This window comes from Cyprinus carpio, chromosome B19, assembly GCF_018340385.1.
Source record: "Cyprinus carpio isolate SPL01 chromosome B19, ASM1834038v1, whole genome shotgun sequence".
In the NCBI taxonomy this organism is placed as follows: Eukaryota; Metazoa; Chordata; class Actinopteri; order Cypriniformes; family Cyprinidae; genus Cyprinus; species Cyprinus carpio.
Genome location: NC_056615.1, coordinates 26,943,820 through 26,962,854, shown reverse-complemented (window position 1 = coordinate 26,962,854; position 19,035 = coordinate 26,943,820). Strand labels below are relative to the sequence as shown.

Genomic DNA, 19,035 nt, shown 5'->3' with positions numbered 1-19,035 from the left:
ATAGAAAGTTTTAGGTAACCTAGAAAAAACGAATTGAACGTTTTGTAAAAGTTACAAATACATGTTTAAACATGCAGAAAAAAACATAGGCTATTTCTAAATCACCAAATAAGTATAGGCTACATGTGTGAGCGTGATCCAATAAACTGTAGCCTATATTGTAAAGATGTGCAGATTTTCTTGCTTCCATTAAAGGCCAAAATGCTCTTTGCGACCTTCTCAAATCATGCAGTGAATCTCAAATTCATATCTTCTTACACTAAAATTATAATCGCTAATGAAGGCATTAGAATTAGAAAAGAATAGGCTACATAATGAAAGCATAACTGGAAATCTCATACTTTTTGCATCCCACTGTACTCTACTTCGCAACGCTTGCAATTATGTTTAACTGGGAAATTGCACAACAATTACAGCAGTGTAGATGATTTAAAATGATCTAATGATGCACACAAACAGGAGTAAATCAGATCAGAAACCGCAGTGGATTAAGCACACATGCATGAATCTCTGTTGTGAATGAGATGAAAGAGGAAAGAGCTCGTGGATGAAGTTCATCTCGTCTTGTTTGTGAAGCTGCTGCTCCACCACGTGCAACACCCACCTCCACCCCCTCGAGTTTCCCTCCATGCCCTCCGAACCCGACGAATAAATACACAGATCCTGAAGAATATAAAAATGAATCATGCACTGTTAAATATTTTATTCAGATGTCATATTCAGATGTTTAAATTAAGTGGTGAATTTTGCTCAGCATGAAAAAAAAAATAAAAAATCAAGAAACACCCACAAGCATCTCATTATCATAAAATATTAGTTATCTTTACATGGGTTTCCCCAACAATTAAAAAAAAGGGTCCTGGAAAGGTTCACTGGCCCTCCCGCTCCTCCCACTTGTAAACAAATTTTACCCGCGCAACACGTCACCGAGAGCTCCGCCGATGACATCACCAAGAACGCTGATCTGATTGGTCGCGCGGGATCCGCCGGATCTTCAAAGCCCGAGCCGAGCGCATTTGTGCAGCGGTGGGCGGTAAAGGCTCCAAAACAGCCGAGGGACTTATAAATGCAAAGACCTTTCACAGGTGATGGCAACTTCACTTCTTGGGGTGAGTATAGATACAGCTCTTGTGTCCGTCGAGGGGAGATCTCGAGAGGATTTTCAGCTGAAATTAGAACAAGCTAAGATTGTTTAAAGTTTATTTGCGGTATATTGTCATTAGGCTACAAGCGCGTTTGTGCGTAATCCTGCGTAATGCTGAAATGCGGTCGAGTTGCATTCGGATTGCAGGAGCAAATAAATGAGTTCTTTGAAAAATAATATTCACCAAAGAATCTTGTAATTATTAAAAACTAAAAATAATTACTGATGTTTCATTAGGTTCTTCGGATCAGATCGGTGTTTTTGTTCCTGGGTTCTTTAAAAACTCCAAAAACATAGAAGGTTCAATGAAATTAAGTTGAATTTCTAGCTTCTCCTATAAAAATGTAACACTCGTTTTGGTTCTATGTGGAAGCTTTATTTTTATTAAAATAACTTCTAATGGCAATACAGATGCAAGAATATTAGTACAATGGATTGAGTTTAAGCAGTTTTAACTCTTTGCTTTGTAGAACTATAGCCTACTTAAATTGTTGCAAAGCAAATCAATTTAATGCAAAAGGTAGTTTATCAGTTCTTTAAGATTATATTACATCGACTGCATTATTTACATGAACAAATCAACTGTCTCTGAAAAGTTTATAGAAGGAAAATTTGCAAAACGGGCTGCGTTTAAAGTTTTGCAACTCTTTATTTCACGTCTAAATTGACCACATTTTGATATGCGAAGTCCTTGATCTCCTAACAGCTTTATAAACAATGTGTTTGGCATTGTTTATGACCAATATGGTTGCCTTTTTGCTCTTCTTTTGAATATCGCTATGGATAAAAGCGCCTTGAGTGAAAATCTGAATGTTTTTATGGTCACAGGAGGAACCGAGGGTTGGATCCACTCCATTGGCCATGTTAGCAGCGACCTGTAACAAAATCGGGAGCTCGAGTCCCTCCTCGGACAGCGGCTCGTTTGGAAAAGGAGGTTTTCACCCTTGGAAACGCGCAGCGCCCAGCAGCTGTTCTCTCTCTCCGTTCGGCGCGCAGCGGAACGACTCGTTCAGCGCCAACAGCTCGTTCTCCTTAACGGGCACCAACGCCTCCACCAGCCCGTTTGGAAACGACTACCCCGTGTTTCAAACTTCAGTGGCCAACAGTTCTCAGGACCCGAGCGCGCAGTCGGTGTTCATCTCCAAAGTGGACACTCTGCAGGGGATTTACCCGAGAATGAGCGTCGCGCATCCGTATGAGACGTGGTTCAAATCCGCGCACGCTGGCATCTCCGCCGGGGACGTGAGCGCCGGTGGCGGCTCCTCTTGGTGGGATGTGGGCACCGGTTGGATTGACGTTCAAAGCGCGAACGGCGCCGCGCTCCAGAGCTCTTTGCATTCACCTTTGGGTGGATACAACTCAGAGTATTCCTCCCTCACTCACACCGCGTTCAGCGCCAGTCCGTCTCCGCATCTCCTCACAGGTGGCCAGCACCTGATGGACGGATTCAAACCGGTTTTATCCGCCACTTACCCAGAAACCAGCCCAGGTACTAACGGCGCAGTGCTAGCCGGGTCTCCGCGCTCATCCACCCGGCGGTACTCCGGCAGAGCGACCTGCGACTGTCCAAACTGTCAAGAGGCGGATCGCCTGGGGCCCTCAGGGGCCAGTTTGCGCAGAAAGGGCCTCCACAGCTGCCACATCCCGGGCTGCGGAAAGGTATACGGAAAGACATCGCACCTCAAAGCGCATTTGCGTTGGCACACCGGCGAGAGGCCGTTCGTTTGTAACTGGCTCTTCTGCGGGAAGCGCTTCACCAGGTCAGACGAGCTCCAGCGGCATTTACGCACACACACCGGGGAAAAGAGATTCGCCTGTCCGGTGTGCAACAAGCGCTTTATGCGCAGCGACCATCTCAGTAAACACGTGAAAACGCACAGCGCCTGCGAGCCCGGCTCCAGCGGGGTTAAGAAGGGCAGCGATACCGACAGCGAACAGAGTGTACCGGGCAGCCCAGCCTGCCAGTCACCGGAAATGATCCACAACACAGAACCCGTCCAGAACGGCCTCTGAGAAGAGATATAGATAACATGCGTTCTTAAAGATAAAGGTTCCCATTAGAGCCAAAAATAACTTTTTATTCTCAAATTCCTTCGAAAACTGGTATTTTAAAGAACCCATAACACTGATCTGAAAACGTATAAAACATAAGCCGTTTTAATGTTCACTCTAAAAATGCTGGGTTGTTTCAAACCAACTTTGAGTCAAATATGGACTAAAAAAAACAGCTGGGTTAGTCCATATTTGACCCAAAAGTTGGGTTCAAACAAGCATTTTTTTTAGAGTGCATAAACACTCCAATGGTCCAAATGGTGGTTTTCGCAGCGATGCGATAGAACCACAATTTTTGGTTCCTCAAAGAACCTTTCAGTGAAAAGTTCTTAAAAGCATTTTTTTTCTTAGTGTAAAGAACGTTTGAAAAATCTTAATAACTTTTTCAAATTATAAACAACATGTTACGTAACGGATGGTAAACGTTCGTTATGGAACCACTGATGCCAATAAAGAACTTTTATTTCCAAGAGTGTGTCAACTCAAGAACTCTATACAGAAAGTGTTTATTGGTCTTCAAAGAACCATGGATGTTCATTATAGACTGATTTGAAATCAGCAGAAGGTCTCTCTCAGGTGTTCTTGGATATTTAAAATAGCCCTTTTGGATGCAGTGATGAAAATAACCTCGTCATGCAGATAAAGATGAAACAAACTGCAGAACTTTGATATTTGCGCTGCATCTACAGATTCTCCATTCACTCATGTCTATTGAGGCACTTTATTAACTAATTAAGAAAATCAAGGATTTTATTCCTCAACAGCTGCACAAATGTCTTATTATTCTGTACTTGCCAACTGAACTGTTTTATTTTGTGCTCCTTGATGATTTGGAAACGGAGAGTCTCTAACCCAGCGAGTCTATAATATTACGCCTAATTTGGAGATGAAAAGTGCGTGTTTGTACATTAGTCGTGTAGTTGATATCTATGACCGTGAATCTGAACTCTTCTCAATGCAAAGTGAAACTGTACATAGGATTGTCTTGAAACTATTTATCATCGAGTTTGATTTGTGCTTTGAAGTCTATCAGAGTCGCACTTTGAATCTATATTTATAATTTCAGGATCGAATCGAGTCGATCAGTTATTGGATTATCTTTTTGTTTTATTATTATTTAATTGAGCATGTGTGTTTGTGTTTACTGACCGTTTACTTTAAGGTAATAAAGTCAAATATGACTTGGCTATTTGGACTGTTTTTGGGGGAATTATGGGGTCTGTGGGTTGATGATGGTTTACCACAAAAATAGTGTGTTCAGCACTGTTGACGTGCACATATGAATAAATAGCTACGCAAGGTTATTAAAGCCTGTATGAGATAGCCTAATTAAAAACGATGTCACGTGCTGTGAAGAAACAAAGCTTTGATGTTGATTGTTTTAAATGACTTAATAATTGAAAATAAACAGAAATAAATAAATGAACTCAGAGTACTTAAAAAACTCAATTGGTTTTCATTAGACATGTTTGCGACTGAGCTGATATCTTTATAAGATAATTAAGATAAATAAAAATATAGATTTGTAAAAATAAATAAATATCACTATATATGATATAATAATAAAAACATTATTGTTCACTTCTACCAAAGTTTTATTTCTTTGAAATGATCTTGATCTAAAAGAGGCTGGCACGAGCTGTGCATCTGGAAGTGACTTTACCTCAGAACATACTTACACTACAGTCATAACTAGTCATTTCTAACTTAAAACCAATTCCTAAAATAAGATCAAAGTTTTACCTGTGTGACGCAGTGACATTCATTTAATACAGCAGCGCTCTTATGAGTATTTGACGCCTCTTTGTTGTCGCTGGCGGAACTGCAGCTCTAGTTCACTTAGTCCAGGGATCTCCAGCCCTGCTCCTGCAGAGCTACCATCCTGCAGACTTCAGTTCCAACCCTGCTCCAACACACCTGTCTGTAATTATCAAGTATCCCTGAACACCTTGATTAGCTGCTTCAGGTTTGTTTGACTGGGGTTGGAGCTGAAATCTGCAGGATGGTAGCTCTCCAGGAGCAGGGTTGGAGATCCCTGACTTAGTCTATTATTGATCCTCTGCTTTACCAGAATACAAATGAAAACTGTTAGGGATAATATTAGGAGACAGTATTTATCGTGTTCACCGCGTTTTGCAACGCGGAAGCATATTCTGTGAATGTGGGAGACAACAAGTAGCCTAGGCTAAATATCTAAGAAAACAAAGTGCAGTAAAATTGTGCTACAAACCAACAGGTTCATGATTACGACAGTAAATTAAAATAAAATGACAAGAAACACCAGTGGGACTGCTTTATATTGGTAAAATAACTGGAAACGAGTGAAACCAGAAGTTAAAAAATGGCGCTCCTGCTCTTACTTTAAAAGGTGGTTTAAAGCTAAAAGAGAGTCTTGATTTAAATTTGGGAACTATATTTGTACTTGTATGCTGAAAATTAAGTTTAAATATTACTATACAAACATTTATTGAACAAATTTTCACATTTAAATCCATGCTCCATGCATGTTTTGCTAATCTGTCACCTTTCATGCTAATTTTAAAAACAATCCAAAAAAATAAAAAAAAAAAATGACAGCATTTTCACGCTACAACATGCTAAAATAAATCAACTGAATAGACTACCTTTTAACCCTCTGGTGCTCTTCGGTCACTTTTGACCAAATATTTTATGTTATGGATTTTTAAAAATCACAGCTTCATCGGAATGGTATGAAACTTGGAGACTTTCATGGCATTTGGAATGTGAACACACACACACAAAAATGAGGGCATGATTTGAGCAGGCTAAGTGTTCATAAAAAAAAAAAAAATAGTCACACTTGTGGTCTTCGGTCAAAAATGACTGACCATAGGAAATGAATGGGAAATTAAAAAAAAAAAAAAAAAAAACACAAACATTCTGAGAATTTTTGTCTACAATCTACAAATCTGACACAATGCAGAAAAAAAGTACACAGCAATGACAGGGTGAAACTCTAAAACATCACGAGTGCAAAACTAACACATCCACTCTCACACACACACAGGAACTGGTGTGACTGTAACACAGCAAATATGTCAAATTAAAGCAATAATTCAACTACAATGCAGGACAAAATTGGACAGCAAGAAAGGGGTTACACTCTAAAACACCAAGAGTGCAAGACACACATACACACACTCAAACACACACTCACAGACACAAACATGCACAATTATACACACTCAAATGAATTGGTATGGCTATGACCTTATAAACAAAATGAGTCAGAAAACACTTTTACACTTTTAATGTTTTGTGTAAAAAAAATGCTTTCTCTGTGTTCAGGTTTGACTGTAGTAATAATAGTTCAAAAACTGACGTTTCAAATCAAAAATTCAAACCAAAAATAATAATAATAATAATCGAAACCTTTAAAAAAGATTGTCTTTGAGAATGTCTAAATATATATTCAAACCCACAACTTAATAAAAATAAGTAATTTTGTCTAAAAACCAGAAGGCACTAATCCGGCTACAATTTTTTTTTTTATTTTAAAGGCGTTGACTCTATTTTAACATGAAATTCTGCATTCATTGAAAAGTAAAATAAAAAAAATATATATATATTTAAATTTGTATTATTTTCAATGGGGCAGAAATTGATAATTATTACATAAATATTCATTAGTGCCATGAAATTATCTCAAAATACAAAATATTATTGAATATAATATTTATAAAAATATATAAAAATATATTAGATTGATTTTACAGGGTCGAAAAAAGGTTAATTTTAGGTGTCCTGTCACTTTTGACTGTGAAGATCACAAGTGTGACTCCTAAATAAGGAGCACCACATGCAATCTTAATTTTTTTCCTTACATTTTTATAAACTCACCATAATGAACTTAAATGATGACACCATGCAACTGAAGAACAGTGTTATGATTTTTATTTATTTATTTCATTAAACCGGCTACAAAGCATAACCAGAATGGCTGGTGTGATGTTTGCTTTACACAAGTACATTCACATATCAGTCAGAAATGTGCGGTTACACATGCTAACAATATTGCTCTGTAGGCAACCAGATCCGTTCACACTATACAAAAAAAATCTAACAAAAGAGAGGAAAACATACTAAAAATAAATATTGTTTAATGTTCTCCAAATGTAAACAGTGTGTTAAAACTTGATTTATTAGAGCCACAGGAATGCTATGGTGACCTCAAGGGTTTGTACCACACACTGCATTATCGGGCCGCTGTCCGGGACAAACGGGTCCTCAGTAGTACACGACAACAGATATAAATACTGACCAGCATTTAAATAATTAACACACAACCCAAAGCGCAAACCTGAACATACAGTAAACTAGTGTAGGAAGAAGCTTCCTTAAAACTCCAGTTGTATCAGGGAATCATCTGAGCTGGGAAAAGTGCTGGAAAATAACTTAAGCTACAGTTCTGAGATCTCTGCTTAAATATTAACACATTCAATAAACCCCAATGCCATGTTCACTACAAAAAAATTCAGAAAAATCCCCCTGCTAAAGTTGTTAGAAATGGTTAAGCGTGTGTGTTGAACACTAGGTGGCATACTAATCCCAGTCAGCACGACAGGGTTTCCTAAACACTATGTTCAGAAGTGAGTACTGGCATACTGCATACTGTACAGGATCAGCTCAACTATCCACTAAGACTTCCGGTATCATTTGCTTCCAGTTATTTCAGCTGTACAAAGTCCATTATGCTGCTTGATACTATTGCTTATCATATTATTTTAATGTATTATTATACTCATAAACACTGGTTTGTAGCAAAAGGTTTTACCGTTTACTGCACTACACACAGAAAATAGCTTATTTGCATGTAATGTGAACACTGCTATTAAAAAAAGTAATATAATATAATAATAATAATCTGCTCAAACTAAAATGAAAATTATATAAATCTAAAAATAATTAAATTTAATTGATAACATAATTAATTGATAAACTAATTATTAAGTCCAAACAAAGCATCATTATACTGGAAGTGTCAAGCCCGCTGCATTGGTCCGTGTATTTTCTGCATGCATCCTGCAGAAATAGTATGCGCAGTATGCAGGTACGCTATTCTGGACACAGCCGGAGTCTGTAGCGTATTGACGATTAAAATCAAACAAGTAAAAATATCACAAAAACACCTTCACATCCGCTCACAGACACAAACAAACAGTAACTGGACTATTGAGGTGAACGCGTCATTAAGGGTTTACCGTACTGTCTCTTATTCTGTGTGGCTTCAGGACAAGAGATTTAATGCCATTCAACATCATAAATGAGAAACCGAATGAAAAACACCCTCAGAAAACCCACACTGGATATTGCTCTCGTGAAGTAAGTGCTTAAAGAGGAAGATTGTGTTTTCATTCAGGTAGTGCTTCGGTTCTAGACGACCTTTGACCCTCATCATCACTGCCAGGCATCGCACAGGGGCTTCTTGGGCACGTGTGGTTGCATCTCCACTGGGTGATTCGGCAGGTGGTCCCTCCTGTACGTGATCGTCTTCTCGTTGGTCGTGGGGACGTATGAGTTCTGCATTCAGAAAGGAACAGAAATACATCTTTAATTAAGAAAGGAAGCATTAAATCGATCAAAAATGTCAGTAAGGACATTTATAATGTTACAAAAGATTTATTACAAATAAATGCTATTCTTTTGAAATATTCATCAGAGAATCCTGAAAAATAAAATCTATCACACAAAAATATGAAGCAGCACAACTGTTTTCAACGCTAATAATAAATGTAGAAAATAGAAATGTTTCTTGCGAAGCAAATCAGTATATTAGAATGATTTCTGAAGATCATGTGACACTGAAGACTGGAGTAATGATAATGAAAATTCAGCTGCACATCACACAAATAAATTACATTTTAAAATATATTCACATCGGAAACAGTTATTTTAAATTGTAATAATATTTCACAATTTTACTGATTTTACTGTGTTTTTAATCAAATAAATGCTGCCTTGGTTAGCAGGCTTTTGTCCTCCACAGAGACTAAAACTAAAACTATTCAAATTAATTTTGTGAAATAATATTTTTAAAAATGTTTACCTGACAGTACACAAATTAATTAAATTTAATAGAATTTAATTTTTATATGTGTATTTTAGTGTGATATATATATAATTTTTTATAGTATAATATAGATATAAATATACTTAAAAAAAATATTTTATGATTATTAGAAATAAAAGGAATAAAATAAATACAAAAATAATTTTTAATAAAACTGGGGAGAAAAAAAACTATTTTATACATATACTAAAATAACATTGATTCGGAATGACACGAGGGTGAGTAAATAATAATAAATTCATATAAATAATATAATTTTTTTGGCCGGGTGAACATTTCTTTAAAACTGAACTCTGCTGTTGTTTTCTCTTACTGAACACACACATGAACCCACATTACCTTGCGGCTGTGGTCAAACTGTTGCTCAGGGTTGGACTGCCACGAGCAGTTTCTAGCTCTCAGCAGCTGTCGGACCACGGCCAGCATGCCGATTCCCAGTGTGACGGTCAGAAGGAAGGTGCTGAGGAACGTCTTAAAGTACCGCCGACTCCAAACACACACTGTTACAAAACAGAGACCAGAATATAAACAACAAAAACAACAGCCAAAGTCAACACATGACTGCATTTTGCTCATCTCTGATCCCACAGGAAGTCATACTGCTCAGAAGTTGACCTACAAAAAGATAACCGTTTCTCGGAAAATTCTTTAGTCAATAGTAGACATACAGTAAGAATGAATACAGTTAGATAAATAAACATGAAGCAGATCAGACTATTTAATGAGAAATGCTTGAGTTGCAGAATAGAATAGAATAGAAATTGAAATGTTAGATAAACTTGAACATAAAACTTGAATGAAAATTAGAAATATTTTGCTGGCAATAATAAAGTACTAAAATTAATAAAACTAAATTAAAGCTGAATAGAATAGAATAGAATAGAATAGAATAGAATAGCAATGTTAGATAAACTCGAACTTATACAACTTAACTGAAAATTATAAATATTTAGCTGGCAAAACTAAAGTATTAAAATTAATAAAACTAAATTAAAGCTGAATAGAATAGAATATAATAGAATAGAATAGGACAGAATAGAATAGCAATGTTAGATCATTTTTAACTTACAAAACTTCACTAAAAATAATAAATATTTTGCTGGCAAATACTAAAACACTAAAATTGATAAAACTAAATTAAAGCTGAAAAGAATAGGATAGGATAGAATAGATAAAATAAAATAGAAATGTTAGATGCTGACAATATTAATATTAATTAATGTTAGTTGCTGACAATATTAAAGTTAATAATTAATATTAATTATTAATATTATTAATAAAACTAATAAAACAATAAAAACTAAACAGAATAGAATAAAAAAATAGAATAGAAATTTATAAAGCTGAATAGACTAGACTAGAATAGAATAGCAATGTTAGATATACTTGAACTTTTAAAACTTCACAGAAAATTATAAATATGTTGCTGGCAATACTAAAGTACTAAAATTAATAAAACTATTCTATTAAAATATTAAAAAATAATAATGAAAATGATAAAAAGACAAAACTAAATAAACTAAATCTTTATAACTATGCAGACAAAATGGCTAAAACATTAATAAAATTAAAATGAAAACAGAAAATGTAAAAATATGATCTCTTTCAAAATATTAACAAAAACTTTAAAAGTATATCAACGATCTTGAAAAAACTGGTTCATACTTAGATCTCTGACTTTAAATTGCAGACTTTGGTCTAACATATGCTAGACACATGGAATATATTTCTAAGAAGAAACATCTGAAAAGCAGAAGACTAAAGTCATGTTCACACCAAAACAATCCATACCATCAAAGCTCATTAAAGCAGGATGGATTCTGATTGGCTCTCAGTGTTTTTATTAAAGCAGGATATTTTAGATATTTTATTCTAATCTATCCTATCCTATCCTATTTTCAAAAAACATCTAAAGACTCATCTTTTTCGCCTGCACTTAACCAACTAATACTAGTACTTACCTTTTCTTTTTCTTTGTCTATCATATTCAAAAAAAAAAAAAAAAAAAAAAAAAAAACCCTGGCTACGTGTTACTACCCTGTACTAGACTAACTGAGACTTGTCATAGCACTTGTATACCGTTGTTGTTCTCTCGTTGATCTGATTGTTTCTACTGTTCTCATTTGTAAGTCGCTTTGGATAAAAGCGTCTGCTAAATGATTACATTTAAATGTAAATGTTTTTAATTCTCCTTTAGCTGAAAAATAAAAAACATTCTGAAAAGATTCCAACGATATAATTTCTCTGTATCGTTATTATTTATAGGGGGATGTGGATGTATACATGGATGTTTTGAAAAGGTTAAATGGTCCAAATTACATCTAGTGGAAGCATTTGGTACTTCACCCAAACAAAATCTTACTGAAAGCTAATTTTTTTTGTGATATCAACCTCAAATTTGGAAAACAACTTGTTTAGATTCATAGGTTTAACTTTCATGCAGTTTCAGAGTAAAACATGATTTGGAGAATATATATTTCATATAAGCCTTGAAAATAGTAGCCAAGCGTCTTTTTTAAATAGAGACCAAACTTAAATCTGTGCATTCAAGATCTAAGTCAGAAATGTCATTTTCTATGCTCAAAAAGTAGCTAACAGGAAATAAATGAATTATAACTCCTGCAAAAATATAGTTCAGTACTATAAAAATACTATATAAACATTATCAAACAAAATTATTGTACATTCATTTCACTGAAGTAAAAATGGGTTATTTTTGACCGCCATGCAACCAGCACCTGAAGTTATAATTATCATCTCTAGTGTGAACAAGGCTTAATAAAGCATTAGTCTCTCCGTTTAATCGCATTACTGTCACGGCAAAGCAACCGAGATATTACGGAGATCTCAATAATGTTGTTTTGGTCTCCTGCACACTCTCTCTTATAAAGCCACTCATCCGAATGCCGTTTAGGACACACCCCACGCCCCCTCAGTGCTGCACTGAAACAACACAAGCCTTTGTGTGTGTGTGTGTGTGTGTGTTTGTGTGTGTGTGTTTGTGTGTGTGTGTGTGTGTGTTTGTGTGTGTGTGTTTGTGTGTGTGTGTGTGCTGCTTCCAGATCGCCATGGAAACCTGCTAAATGTCAGTATGCTACTCTGTGTCCTCTGTGTTGGGGTTGGACTGGATCTGAGCCACTGAGAACAGGAGGCCTGGATGTGTGTAGTTCAGCTGCTGCTGATGTCGTAACGGCACACAACAGAAACATCTGGCCGCTGTTTAGCTTAAGAATGAATTATTGGATTCTTTTGTGCTAAACAAACCCTTTCCCTGAACCTTTTTATCCGCCTGACACAATTGAACAAGCACAGTGAAGATTTTGAAAGAAATTCAGGGTTTTTTATGCATTAAAAATGCATCTGCTTAATACATCAGAAGTTCTTTCTAGACATCAGTGAGGTCTCCTGGAAACCCCCCCCCCCCAGAAAAGCAATCAAAATAGATCTCAGTATGAACTCTTATGTTTCTCATCAAATTATCTGAGCTGCTCTCCACTGTAAGTGTGTGTGTGTGTGTGTGTGCGTGAGAATTTAAAGAAGAACATTAAGAAGAAATAAGCTTTGAAACTTATACTTCAAAGAAACACCAGAAACACCAGAAACTCCCATAAACCTCCCGAGCAAACTATGAGCAATAAAGACTCCTTTTGGCAAGAGATCAGCACAGAGACGTGTTAATCTCCTGAATGTTGCAACAAAATAAAAAAAGAATTAAAAAAAAGAATAAAAATTAATACAAACATAAAATACAAATTTAATACAAATTTAAAAAACAAAATAAGTAAATAAATAAATAAAGCAAAGCCACAAATTAAATAAATGAATAAATAAATAAAAGTATAAGACAAAAAAATAAACAAACAATAAATAAAGTTATATAAAATAGATAAAAATAGACCACTTACAGTTCGCAAAAAAAAATCTATTAAAAAATAAAATAAAATACAAATTAAATAAACAAGAAATAAACAAATAAATAAATAGCTTTTATTCATCATAAAATAAAATAAATTCATTGTTGAACTGCATTTAATTGAATTTAAATAAAATTTAAATACCAAAAAAAAAATCAGGAATGAGAATCAAATGAGAAAAAACAACTCCAAACTAAAACATCTGGACTTGACAAATTACAGTAATGAGAATTTGTTGGGATAGTGTGCTGAAAATAATGTCACAAACAGTCTTAAAATAGGCTTCATTCTCAGCGAGTGAAATATAATTTCAAATTTTTCAGCGCTGTCGAACAGAGGTGGGAAAAGGGAAAGGCGGAGGAGTATAAGATGCAGAGAAGAATTCATTTCCTCACCAGGATGTCGACTGATGTGCAGCTGAGGCCGATCCGAAGCCAAGTCCGTGAGGAATCGGTGCTGACACTTCTCACTGCTGGGATACAGGCAGTATTTCCCCCGCACCAGCTCTGAACAACAGCACAGTTCATTCAGACGCACTGCAGCCTCCTGTGTTTCTCTCTGTGTTTGTGCTGTAGTACCTGTGATGTCGTCCACATACTCCACCGCTGGAGCGCAGCTGTGATTACAGAGCTGCAGCGCGTCTGATCCCAGGCCCTTAGACAGGTGACACTTCACACAGCTCCTGAGGATTATGATTATTAGGACGGAAACTTTTAGGATGCAAATAACACAGATTGAACTCTTAGCCAAGCTGCAAGTTGTTGCAGAAAAGTGGAGTAGATCATATACATTTATAAAATTATTAATTTAATATTTAAAGTTTTTTAACATATTTATTACATTATTTGAATAACCTAAAATTAATAAATAATAAATAAAGAATTATAATTAATGATATAAATCAGGGTCATTTGCTAAAACTAAGATATAAACCAATAAAAAAAAAAAAAAAAAAAAATTGTTACTTGAAATAAAATAAATATTAACTAAAATGCATATATATATATATATATATATATATATATATATATATATATATATATATATATATATATATATATATATATATATATATATATATATATATATATATATATATATATATATATTTCTTTTTTTTGCAGCTAGTTGCCAAAGCAAAATTTCTTATTTTAATTTAGTTTAACCTGATGTACTAACTAAAAATGAATAAGAACTATACAAACATACATACATAATTATTTGTTTGTGCATACCTATACATACATACATATAATTAATATATATATATGACCCTGGAGCACAAAAGCAGTCTTAAGTCTCTGGGGTATATTTGTAGCAATAGCCAAAAATACATTGTATGGGTCATAATTATTGATTTTTTTTTTATGGCAAGAATAATAGGATATTACGTAAAGATTACGTAAAGATATTTTGTAAATTTACTACTGTAAATATATTAAAACTTAATTTTTGATTAGTAATATGCATTACTAAGAACTTCATCTGAACAAATTTAAAGGTGATTTTCTCAATATTTAGATTTTTTTGCTCCCTTAGATTCCAGATTTTCAAATAGTTGTATCTCAGCCAAATATCGTCTGATCGTAATAGACCATACAACAATGGAAAGCTTATTTATTCAGCTTTCAGATGATGTATAAATATCAATTTTGATAAATTGACCCTTATTACTGGTTTTGTGGTCCAGGGTCACAAGCTTTCAGATGATGTATAAATATCAATTTTGATAAATTGACCCTTATTACTGGTTTTGTGGTCCTGTGTATATATATATATATAGCGAGTAAAATAATTATTGAACACGTCACCATTTTTCTCAGTAAATATATTTCTAAAGGTGCGGTTTACATGAAATTTTCACCAGATGTCGGTAACAGCCCAAGTAATCCATACTTACTTAACCCGCTGTAAATGTTGTTTATGGTGAATTCCCCTATAATTTTATTTTTTATATTTATGATGTAGTCTTAATCCATATGATGCATGTGCTAAGTGAGCGATCATGCATCCCTAACAATTTTCATGTGACCGACACTTAAGTTTATGTTGTGAATTAAGGCAATGTTCAGAATGCTAATTCTATTTCTATGACATTTGCCAATGTTTGGTATAAAGCCAGAGCACACTGCATTGAATACAGCATCCCACAATGCAATGTGATCGATTTGACCTTCAATTTCCAGTGTGAGGAATGAGCTGGAAACGTTATCAATGACTCATTATTTTATTTCAATCCAAACAGTAGAGACATTTAACATGCATTACAAAGAATACTTGCATTTTTATACAGTATTACTGAGCAGTATGCAGTACGCTTGTATTCTATTCAGAAGATTGTCTAAATGCGTGATCATGCTAAACTTTAAGTATGCAAAATTATTTCAGAATTGAAATTACACATGCGATGTGATGAGGTTGTGTAGCATACTACTTCATTGTTGAATACTGCATACTATTTTACTTACAACTCTTAAAAATAGTATACAGTATATGCTGTGCATTCTGTAATACACTAGTATTCTTCAAGTATACCAAATGCAAAATCATTTCAAAACTGGAATTACACATGCAATATGATGTTTTTGTGCTACTCTGTTGCTGAACACTGCACACTATTTTACATAAAAATAGCATACAGCATATACTGTGCAGTATGCACTATACTTATTTTACATTAAGAACAAATCCTAAAGTGCCAGTCCAGCAAAACTTAGCATGAAAAATTATTTTATACAAAAATATGGGCAACAGGATATGACGTCATATTCCAGGGTGTCTGTTTTTAATAAATATTAAAATTATTATTAAATTATTTTACATAAATTAAAACTATTTAACTAATGTAATTATAATGATTTATATTTATATAATTTAAATTATTTATTTCTTAATTATTCATTTGTTACAGTGTGGTTGTAACAAATGTTACTTGTACTTACTATTATAATAACAATAAAATATGCATCTCAAGTTACCCTAAACCAAACCCTAATCCTAACCCTATAGTAAGCACATGTAGCTAATCATTACTTTCTATATATATATATATATATATATATATATATATATATATATATATATATATATATAATTACCATCAACCATCTCAAAGGACACATTAAAATAAAGTGTAACCATTAATTTAATAAAGCATTTAAAATAGTTAAATAAATAAATATTTCCAATCTACACTATTTTTTCGACGTTTACATTCTCTATTTATTAAACGTGTTTTTGCTTTATAAATTCACAGGTCCGAGTTTAACTCTGCTATGCAGTGGAAGACAAAACCTTTTCTCTTGCATTCCCGCGTTTACATGCGCATGAATGAAAGCGAATAGAAGGCAAAGTCTGTGTGAAGCCCCTTTAGAAAGGTACACAATAACTTCAGTGAGTGTTTAATTGTGTGATTGACAGCTGTTTTAGCCAATCAGTGCGAGCGGTTACCAGTGTGATTGACAGGAGCTGTAGCAGATGGGGCATTTCTCACAGAAGGCTCCAGATCGCCGAGCGTCGTCACACACACACTTGCCGCACACACACTTTCCCCAGCCGCTGCAAATCAAGCCGTCGTCTGACACGCAGCTCTCGGTGGAGACGGGACAGTCGCAGGACTCGCCTGTCCAGCCAGGGAGACACACACATTCACCCGAAACGCACTGGCCGTGTCCTGAAACGTCAAAAAGGAAACATAAAAACACATTTATATGACGATATATAGGTATGCAATGGATACGTTTTTGAGCCCTCATCGTGTAAGGAACCCTGCTGTCTATGCAGGGTCAGAAAGCTCTCGGATTTCATCAAAAATATCTTAATTTGTGTTCCGAAGATGCACGGAGGTCTTACGGGTTTGAAATCACATGAGGGTGAGTAATTAATGACAGAATATTAATTTTTGGGTGAATTAAACCCTCTAAACACATCTCGGCGCTCACCTCCACACACCAGGCCCTTCACATACGGACAGGAGAAGTCGTCCATCTCACAGAACTTGCCGTAGATGTTTCCCAGTCTGCTGGAGTCACACACACACGACGCGCACTTACAGACCCCTCGTCCGCTGCAGACGGCTGCGCTCCGGTGCGCTCTACAGGCGCTGGTCTCCGCGGGACAGTCTGAGGACGAGGTGTCATCACGACAGCGGCCCGTCTGAGCGCAGCCGCAGACACAGCTCTGACGGATCCGGACGCTCACGGACTCGTTAAAGCCCACGGGCCTGACGGACATCACAACGTCCCGATCGCCGCCGTCCGCCGGACACTCGATCATTCCTACAGTCACCTTGAAGAAAACTGAGACGAGACAAACACAGAGCAAAGCCCCAGAGACCACAGTTCAGAAAATATCTCATTATGACCTACACTCTTAAAAATAAAGGTGCTTAAAAGGTTGCCATAGAAGAACCATCATTGGTTCCACAAAGAACCATCTCTTTCTTACCTTTTTATAATCTGAAGAACCTTTTTTCGCCACAAAGAACGTTTTGTGAAACAGAAAGGGTCTTCAGATGTTAAAGGTTCTTTATGGAACCATTAAGACAAAAAAGGTTCTTCTATGGCATCAAGAAGCACCTTTATTTTTAAGAGTAAACTGTTCAAAAGTTTGGGGTTTGTTAATATATTTAATGTTTTTTAAAGAAATCTCTCTTGCTCACCAAGGCTGCATTTATTTGATAAAAAAAATAAGGTAAAAACAGTAAAATATTATTACTTTTCAAAAAAGCTGTTTATTTGTGAATAGTAAAATATTTTTACATTTATTTCAGTGTTGCAAAGTTGAATTTTCAGCATTACTCAATATACTATATGTGTTGGGTATTTAGCATATATTAACATTTATTCATATTTTAAAGTAGCATTTATTTTAATATTTTCAGTTTTTATTTTAGTAATTGTTTTTTTATTAGCTTTATTTAATATTTTTATTTAGCTTTACTGTTTTATTTCAGTTTTATTTTAAATAATTTTACTACTTATTTTATTCTTTTTACTTCTAATATTAAATTTATTTTAAGTAGTTTACCTAGTATTCATATTTAATTTGTTCCATTATATATAGCTTTATTTTTATTTCAGTTTTAATTTGTTAATTTATTACTGCCAACAAAACATTTCAGTTTGTTTTTTGTTTTTTTGTAATATTTACATACATATTTGTAATATTAGCTTTATTTTTACTTATGTTTTAGTTTTAATTTGGTTAATTTTAGTTCTTTAGTACTGCCAGCTAATCAACTTTTCATGTCTAAATTTCACCTTTATTTCAGTTGACAAAATTCATCCTAATAGTTTTAGCATTAGTTTCAATTAAGAAAAACACTAGTTTTATTTATGTTTTTATTATGTATAGTTTTAGTTTGGGATTTTTTTAATGTTTTGAACGATTGTTTGCTTATTAAAAGTATTAATTTCTTCAATAAATGGCCAAACTTTTGAATGGTACTGTATATAAACCAAGATTTTTCAATATTTCTTGACGAAAATGCGATTTGTGTTTTTCCGTGCAAAATCCACCACCAAGATGCAAGAGTGTTTATTCAGAAAATGTCTAAATCTAGCTGTGGTGCAACGGCATTATATTTGGGTTTGCAGTCTCTCGGCTATGTTCCTAATGTGCTGGATAGTTCAACACAGGTCGCATGATCATATAAAACAGCTTATAAATGCGTGGTATTATAAGCAGTGCAGCACAGAGTAATTACTTAGTTTGTACTATTTTCTCATGGAACAAAAGAAACCAAAGATTCTGTAAACCTTTACTTTAAACTAAAATTCTCCAAGGCTTGTATTACCTTAAAGGGACAGTTCAACCAAAAAGACTATTATATT

General features: G+C 34.7%; 2 protein-coding genes across 2 annotated transcripts in view; one reads left to right on the top strand and one right to left on the bottom strand.

Moving 5' to 3' along the window:
* Nucleotides 1–952: 952 nt before the first annotated feature.
* LOC109052731 (transcription factor Sp8-like) lies at nt 953–4,462 on the top strand. The gene is made up of 2 exons (XM_019070145.2): nt 953–1,109; nt 1,973–4,462. Exons 1-2 carry the CDS (start codon nt 1,089–1,091, stop codon nt 3,155–3,157), a joined length of 1,206 nt encoding a protein of 401 aa, XP_018925690.1. The 5' UTR covers nt 953–1,088; the 3' UTR covers nt 3,158–4,462.
* A 3,574-nt stretch (nt 4,463–8,036) lies between these two features.
* LOC109058366 (integrin beta-8-like) overlaps nt 8,037–19,035 on the bottom strand; it is a 28,026-nt gene continuing 17,027 nt past the window's right edge. The window contains exons 10-15 of the mRNA XM_042745324.1: nt 17,143–17,502; nt 16,652–16,874; nt 13,780–13,883; nt 13,597–13,707; nt 9,627–9,787; nt 8,037–8,737 (exon numbers count right to left, since the gene is read on the bottom strand). Coding sequence (XP_042601258.1) covers nt 8,615–8,737; nt 9,627–9,787; nt 13,597–13,707; nt 13,780–13,883; nt 16,652–16,874; nt 17,143–17,502 — 1,082 coding nt within the window. The 3' untranslated portion in view covers nt 8,037–8,614. The remainder of the gene's footprint in view (nt 8,738–9,626; nt 9,788–13,596; nt 13,708–13,779; nt 13,884–16,651; nt 16,875–17,142; nt 17,503–19,035) is intronic.

Coding starts and splice junctions, on each gene's coding strand:
- LOC109052731 (XM_019070145.2), top strand. CDS start 1,089: ATGGCAACTTCACTTCTTGGG. Junction 1,110..1,972: donor TGGCAACTTCACTTCTTGGG/GTGAGTATAGAT, acceptor TTATGGTCACAG/GAGGAACCGAGGGTTGGATC.